We start from the raw sequence: 8,147 nt of genomic DNA on the forward strand, positions 1-8,147 counted from the left end.
TCTTAGTTACTGAGTTTTTTGGTATCCCCTTAAAATTTTTATTCCAGGAGAGTGCAAAAAAATTTCCTGGAGAACAGGTTATGACGTAAAGGTCCCACCTCCCACCCCGTAACTCCCCGAAGACGCTTCAAAGGAGGCCGCCATCTTTCATACAGTAGCGACGCATCTTGCGCATGCGCTTCTGCTTACCAGGAAAAGAGCGATTTCAAGCCCTCTCGGCACCCTTACGCTGCGGGGCGGCAGTGTGGACGTTTACGCGACATCGGCTTTTTGCCGGAAGTGAGAAAATAAAGAAGGAGTGTTCCAGTGTCCAGGGGGCTTTAGCTTTAAGGTTGGGGGCTAATTGTTTTTCAAAAGCTCAAGAGTGCTTGGATGGCCATAATTCCCCGCTTTATGAGAAGAAGCTAGAGCGCGCACGGAGGTGTGTTTCTGGTGTAAGTGAACACGTATTCTCAATGCTGGCTTAGGAGGACCTGTACCGTCATAATTTCACGCTTCCGCCCGGCTCGCTTTAAAAGACATTTTCAGAGGCGGAACGCCAATTTTTTGGTCTGGTACGGGCTCTCACCAACTTACTGTGTGTCCTTGGGCCCTTCTCCGCTTCTCAATATCCTTCCTCATCTAGGACTGGCAAATCCCTTAAGTCACCATCAGTTTCTCTTAGTATTATTACACGTCCATTATGTTATCTGAGCCAGAAAGTCTTGAAGGTGAAATATCATTGACCCCATTTTGTAAGGAAGACATTGAGGCCCAGGGTGAGAGGTTTGATGACTTCCTCAGGATTGAACAGAAAACTTGTAAATGTTTCAAACCTTGAGGGTACAAGATCGTGCTCTAACTCCGTGATCAGGTTTCCTTTGTATATTTCTGTATCATTAGTGCCTGGAACTGGCCTATAGCAGTTACTTAAAAAGTTTTGAATGGACGAATGAATCTTTTGATGTCAAGGCCAATGACACAAGCAGATATGGGTGTCTCCATCTCTCTGATGTACTAAGTAGTATAACTCTTCCCCAGGTGTATCCTGTGCTTTACTTGACTGGGGACTCGAAACCCAGTCTGTTAAGTTCTTCGACTTAATCAGACATCATGGAGGCACCTCCGGTCACCATGATGCCTGTCACTGGTGGCACCATTAACATGATGGAGTACCTGCTGCAGGGTAAGTGAACCAGAGAGCTTGGATTACCCGTTTTCTATTCAGCGTCTGTGGAAATGAGAGCCTGTTATACAAACGCAGCCTGCATAACTTCTGGCACCTTTACTTTTAATTATGGTAACAAATGCATAACATTTAAATTTACCTTCTTAAACATTTTCAAATCTACAATTCAGTAGTGTTATGTATATTCACGTTTTTGTACACACGATCTTTGGAACTTCTTTGTCTTGCAAAACTGAAACTCTATACCTATTTAACACTAATTCCTCTCTCTTCCACCCCCAGCCTTTGACAACCACCTTTCTACTTTCTGTTTTTGATTTTGACTACTTTGGATACTTCATACTCATGGAATCATAGAACTTTTGTCTTTTTATGATTGGCTTATTTCACTTAGCCTAATGTACTCAATGTCAACCACATTGTAATATGTGACAGGATCCCTTTCTTTAAGGCTGAATAACGTTCTGTTTTATGTATATACCACATTTCTTTTTTTTTTTTTTTTAAGATTTTATTGGGGAATTGGGGAAGGGGAACAGCCAAGTTGTTGTCCTTAAATCTTAGTTGTAGAAGGTGCAGCTAGCTCAACTCCAAGTCCAGTCGCCATCAGGCCTCCCAACAGCAGCTCACAGACGCTCAGCTCAAGGTGCCATGTTCAATCTTAGTTGCAGGTGAGCGTAGCCCACCATCCCATGCAGGAGTCGAACTGGCAACCTTGTTGTTAGGAGCATGCGCTCTCACCAGCTGAGCCATCCTGCCACCTGTTGGCAGCTCAGCTCGGGCGCAGCTCACTGGCCCATGTGGGAATCAAACCAATGACCCTGTTGCTCAGAGCTCGCATGTGCTCTTATACAACTGAGCCACTTGGTCAGCCCTATACCAAATTTATTTACCCGTTCTTCTGTCAATGGACATTTGGATTGCTTCCACCTCTTGCTTATTGTGAATAATGCTGCCGTCAACATGGGTGTGCAAATCTCTCCAAGATCCTGCTTGAATTCTTTTGGCTATATACCCAGAAGTGGGATTGCTGGATCATAGGGTAATTCTATAATACCATTATTAGTTAGCTCCATCTTATAGATCAGGAAACAGGTAAAGTAACTTGCCCAGAGGAGAAAACTTGAGACCCAGAAAGGGTAATGCTTTTTAGGACGTCATATAATGTTTAGTGAAAGAGTTTAGGCTTTAATTCAGATCATTCATTTAGTAACTTCATATGAACAAAATAGGGTTATTAATTTTCACTCCTCAAGCTGCTCCTCCTTCAGTCTTTCCCATCTCAGTAAGTGCCACTGTCATTTCACCAGTTGCTCATGTCAAGCATTCAGGAGTCAATCTCAATATTTTCCTTTATCCCACGTCTAGCCCATCTCTAAGTCCTATTCATTTTACTTCCAAAATATATTTTAATATATAAATATTATATATCACTCCCTGGTTTATCATCCCTTAACTATTTTACAACCTCTTACTTATTACATTGCTTCTACTTTTTTTTTTTTAAGATTTTATTGGGGAATTGGGGGATGGAACAACGTTGGGGAATTGGGGAAAGGAAACAGACAAGTTGCTGTCCTTTGGTTCTTCAGTCTAGTTGTGGAGGACGTCGCTTCACTGGCCCATGTTGGTATTATCATTGCTGTCTTCCCGGGTGAGGCAGTCGCGCACCGGCCATTGGATGGCCGCTCATGGTGGCTCACGGCAGCCCAGCTCCAGGTCGAGCTGTTGTCCACACTTAGCTGTAGAGGGCACAGCTTACTGGAGCATGTGGGAATCGAACCGGCAGCCCTGTTTTTCAGAGCTCGCACTCTTACCAACTGAGCCATTTGGCCGGCCCAATAATTGTCATTTAAGTTTCTTTTAATTTGGACCAGTGTACCCTTGCCCCCACTTTTTTCCCCTATGACCATGTCTTGTTGAAGAGTCCGTACCATGACTTTTCTGAAAACCCAATAGTACCGAATAAAACAATGCAAAAAATTGAAAAGGGATTAACTTTCTCATAATGTTATATAATACCTTGGTAGTATAACCCCTCTAAAATCTTCTTTATTGGGCCTATACTTTACAAAAATCTACACTAAACTTTGGGGTTTTCACTTGTTTTCTTTTCAATCTTTTGCTAATTCCATTATCCAAAATGAAAGATGGGACTCAACAGTGCTTTTTCCTTCCTCAGGAAGTGTTTTAGATCACAGCTTGGAAAGCCTCATCCACCGCCTACGTGGTTTGTGCGACAACATGGAACCTGAGACTTTCCTTGACCATGAGATGGTATTCCTCCTTAAGGGCCAGCAGGCCAGTCCGTTTGTCTTAAGGGCCCGGCGCTCTATGGATAGGGCAGGGGCACCCTGGCATCTGCGCTACCTGGGACAGCCTGAAATGGGAGACAAGAACCGCCACGCTCTGGTGCGAAACTGCGTTGACATTGCGACATCTGAGAACCTTACTGACTTCCTGATGGAAATGGGCTTCCGCATGGACCATGAGTTTGTTGCCAAGGGACACCTGTTCCGCAAGGGCATCATGAAGATTATGGTATACAAGATATTCCGTATCCTGGTGCCGGGGAACACAGACAGCACTGAGGCCTTGTCGCTCTCCTATCTGGTGGAACTAAGTGTTGTGGCACCAGCCGGGCAGGACATGGTCTCTGATGACATGAGGAACTTTGCGGAGCAGTTGAAACCTCTGGTTCACCTCGAGAAAATAGACCCCAAAAGGCTCATGTGACTAAGACAGTCCGTCCACCATTGGGGCTTGTCCTCACCTGTTACAAAAAAGAAGACATTATAAATGTCATATTTCATTACTACTAGCCAGGCATTCTTCCCTCAGGAAGGATGACAGTAAAAACTTAGTTGGTTCCTTGCACGGTTTTCCTCATGTGTCAAGTTCACTTTTGTGACAGCCTTTCTAAATTAAAGGCTCAGGAAAACATGGAGAAATCTGTATAATCCTTCTGCATAGAGAAAGGAAATGGGAAGAAATGAGTCTTTAAAAAGAAAAATCTCTTAATTGTTTTGCTATTTGTACATAAGATATGTAAAATAAAACTGTGAGCTCATGTTATGTGGGAATAAAGGCTATGAAGAGAAACGCCTGTATTTCTGACTCTTTACCCCAATACCCTGCTAATCTGGGATGGATTCATTACCAACTGGAGCAAAAAAAATGAGTTTTTAGTTGTAATTTTGATAGAGATGATATTTCTTACCTTTCATGAAAGCAGCATGTGTTGAATATTTTTAAAATACAGACAAAATTAAGAAAAATCTGTAATCCCATTATTCAAAGAGATGTACTATTTTTCTTTTGTTATATATACATCTAGTCTTTATTTTTGTAAATTTATGTATATGAGATATACTTATTTTATAAAAATATTCTGCTTCTTCCCCATTCCCCAGTGCTGTTCCCCTCCCCCGATTCCCCAATAAAATCTTAAAAAAAAAAAAATTCTGTATATACTGGTTTGTAACCTCCTTTTTAGTTTAATTTACTATTAACATCTTTCTAGGACATTAGGTTACAGTGCTGTAAAAACAAAAAACTCATTTATTGAGTTCTTATATATTGTTGGTGCTGTCCTAAGTGCTTTAGGTATGTTAATTGAATCCTCACAACAGACCTATTTTGTAAACAGGGACACTGAAGTACAGAGAGATCAATTCACTTTCCCTGGGCTGTGCAGCTGCTAATTAGCAGAGCCAGTATTTAAATATTGAGAATTATAGTTGCTATTGGTAATCAGTCACACAGATTTTTCCATAATTGATTCCTCTACTTGGGGAATTTTAGTTTGATCCCAATTGTTTGCTTTTATTTTATTTTTAATACTACTTTATTTATGTATTTATTTAGAAATTTTATTGGGGAACAGAGTGTTTTTCCAGGACCCATCAGCTCCAAGTCAAGTAGTTGTTTCAATCTATTGGGTTGTTGGAAAAGTCATGACGCATTTTTGCAATGAAAAACAGAAAAAATACATCATGACTTTTCCGACACCCCAATAGTTGTGGAAGGCGCATCTCAGTGGCCCCTATGGGGATCGAACTGGCAACCTTGGTATGAGCACTGCTGTCTAGCTAACTGAGCCAACCAGCCGCCCCCAATTGTTTGCTTTTATAAACAAGGCTGCAATGCTAGTGCTTTTAATCAAATCTTTATTGACATCTATGATGATTCTTTAGAATAAATTCTAGGGAACTGCTGAGTCAAAGCATATGCACTATTTTAAGACTTCCCATGCATTGCCAAATGCCTTCCAGAAATGTCCCAGTTTTCAACACTCCTACCAGCTATAACTGAGTTTTCCAAGACTGTTGCCAAAACAGTGTGACCATGAAATCTTGTTTTTCCCCTATGATGATAAATGGTAACTAGTTTTAATTGTTTTAAATTTCTTTTTAAAGTATTCATCAGTGAGGTTTAAATTTTTTATGTTTATTGCATGTTTTTCTCTTATGTAAATTCCCTTTTCTTCATTGTTCATCTTTATCAATTTGTAAGGAGCTTTTACATAATTTTTCCCATTTATCATTTGACTTAATGGACTTTTAAAATAACAGTTCTTGGATAAATATTGATCATTTTAATACTTAACAGTTTTTAACACACTGGTGAGAATTTGCCTTGCTAAAAACTGTCAGTTACTCAAATGTTTCACTTTTTTTCTGGAACCTCCACTTAGATAACACCCCAATTGAGCAACATCTGGACAAATCATAATTCTCTTTGGACCTCAGTTTGCCACTGGAAAGAGTACATTAATATTCTGTTAGGATGCTCTGGGCTACAAATAACAGAAAATAATATCCAAAGCTGCCTTAACTGGTAAGGATAGTATCTCGCCTAAACATAAGTTCTAAGATGGGATGGCTGCCAAGTTGGTTACATGGTCATTTCTCTGGCTCAGGGAACCTTTTCTTGGCTTTCTCCTGAATGTTTTCAAGGTAGATTTTTCCCCTTCAGTTGCAGATTGCATAAATGGGTAAATCTTGTTCCTCATTTCACAGCATATCAATATAATGATTCAGGCAAAGCCTCTTTCTTGTTTTGTAGTCCTCCCCTTTATTCCTAAACTGTGTTCTCATTCCCTGTATCCTATAGGTACCCACTCTGATATGTTCTGTGTACAAGTATGTCTTTGGTGCCTGTCTTGTAAAATATGTAGTTACATGAATATCTTTAATTTACATAAGTGTTATTGCGCTATAAGTGTTCCTTTTCTTTTTAAAAATAACATTGCTTTTGTGATATGCTCTTGCTGCTTTGTATAAACCTAACTCATAACTTCCAAAATGCATATGCTTTCATATTAACACTTAAATAGTGCTGAACTCTGTGGCAGGTGATTTAAATGTTTTAACTCGTACCTCTCACAGCCGCCATATTTGGTAATTATTACTCTCATTTTATAGATGAGATTGAGACACAGGTTACTCAAATTTTCTACTTCCATTCTTCAAAGTCAGAACTAGTAAGCAATTGAGACTAAATTCAACTCAGGCAGTCTAGCTCCAGAAACCAGGCACATAACCACTGTGCATCTGACATGTTTTACTCATTCAGTCGCTTGATAAAAACCTAGGTTGCCTTCACCTCTCCATTACCATAAAAAATGCTAAAATAAGCAAATTTGTAAATTGATAATGAATATTCCTCTGAGCCACATATCTATGGGCATGTTCAGTTTTGCCAGATATTGCCAGGTTGCTTTTCAGAATGGCTGCACTATATACATTCCTACAGCCAGTGCACAAGAAGTCATATCCACCTCCTCACCAATCTTTGGCGTTATTCATCATTCTAGTTTTTGCCAGTTTTATGGATGGAAAGTGGCAGCTCTTGATTTTTTTGTTTGTTTTTTATTGTATAAGTGACATACAATATTATATTGGTTTCAAGAATACAACATTATGACTCGATATTTGTATACATTGCAGTGATCACTACAATAAGTCTAGTTACCCTCTGTCACCAAGTTAATACAATATTATTGACTATAGTCCTCATGCTGTACATTATATCCTCGTGACTTATTTATTTTAAAACTGGAAGTTTGAACCTCTCGATCCACTTCACCCATTTCACCCACCCCCAAAGCTCTTAGTTGTTTTGATTTGCATTTCTCTGATTATAATTAAATTTGAGCACTTTTCTTCATATAATTCATATGTATATGAAATTATACAGACTACCTAGTATGTGAAACTAAGTTATCTATATCCTTTGTCTATTTTTCTAAGTGCTTTCCTGTCATATTGATTTGTAGGAATCCTTTGTGTATTCTAGACATGAATCCTTTGTTAGTTTTAAACATTACAAATATCTTTTCCCAGTATCTATCTATATCCTTTGCCTATTTTTTTCTATTTAATTTCCTGTCTTGTTGGTTTGTAGGAATTGTGTGTATTATAGACATTATTCCTTGTTTGTTTTAAACATTGCGATACCGTCTCCCATTCTGTCACCTCCCTGTTAACTCTGTGATGTCATTAATTGAGCCGATATCCTAAATTTTGGTCTTATGATTTAGAGTCTCTTTTTAGGAAGTCTTTACCCCTGGGTAACGGATTTTCCTATATTAATTTTATAGTTTTAACTTTCACATTTAAGTCTTTCATCCATCTGGAGCCCACCTTTAACATAGCTTCAAGTAAAAATCCACCTCTTTCCTCCACATGGTGAATTAGATTTTTTGTCACCATCTGGAAAACAATCTTTCCAGTGCTTTGTGACGCCACTGTTATCACATAGTAGGTGCCCATGTATGTACTTTATTTCTAAACTCTCCATTCTATTTCATTGGTCTTTTTCTTTGTTTTGATGCCAGCAACACGATGTTTTTTTATTACTGTGGCTCTGTGGTTAAGCCAGTTCTACCAGTAAGGCAGGTATCCCTACTTTTATTTCCCCCTCAAAATAGACTTAGCTTTCATAGACCTTTATTCTTTCATATTCATTTTAGAGT

The 8,147-nt window shown here is 39.1% G+C and overlaps 1 protein-coding gene across 2 annotated transcripts; it reads left to right on the forward strand.

The window, feature by feature from the left end:
- Positions 1-221: 221 nt before the first annotated feature.
- Positions 222-4,512, forward strand: MED18 (mediator complex subunit 18). Of its 2 annotated transcripts, none has more exons than XM_019650090.1 (3): positions 222-434; positions 1,021-1,165; positions 3,351-4,512. In XM_019650090.1, exons 2-3 carry the CDS (start codon positions 1,093-1,095, stop codon positions 3,902-3,904), a joined length of 627 nt encoding a protein of 208 aa, XP_019505635.1. In that variant the 5' UTR covers positions 222-434; positions 1,021-1,092; the 3' UTR covers positions 3,905-4,512. The 2 variants fall into 2 exon arrangements, with proteins under 2 accessions (XP_019505635.1, XP_019505636.1); XM_019650091.1 differs by having other exon boundaries at positions 222-421.
- The last annotated feature ends 3,635 nt before the right edge of the window (positions 4,513-8,147 follow it).

The sequence above is a fragment of the Hipposideros armiger genome, unplaced genomic scaffold (assembly GCF_001890085.2).
Source record: "Hipposideros armiger isolate ML-2016 unplaced genomic scaffold, ASM189008v1 scaffold_138, whole genome shotgun sequence".
Taxonomy (NCBI): Eukaryota; Metazoa; Chordata; class Mammalia; order Chiroptera; family Hipposideridae; genus Hipposideros; species Hipposideros armiger.

Coding starts and splice junctions, on each gene's coding strand:
- MED18 (XM_019650090.1), top strand. CDS start 1,093: ATGGAGGCACCTCCGGTCACCATGATGCCTGTCACTGGTGGCACCATT. Junction 1,166..3,350: donor GATGGAGTACCTGCTGCAGG/GTAAGTGAACCA, acceptor TTCCTTCCTCAG/GAAGTGTTTTAGATCACAGC.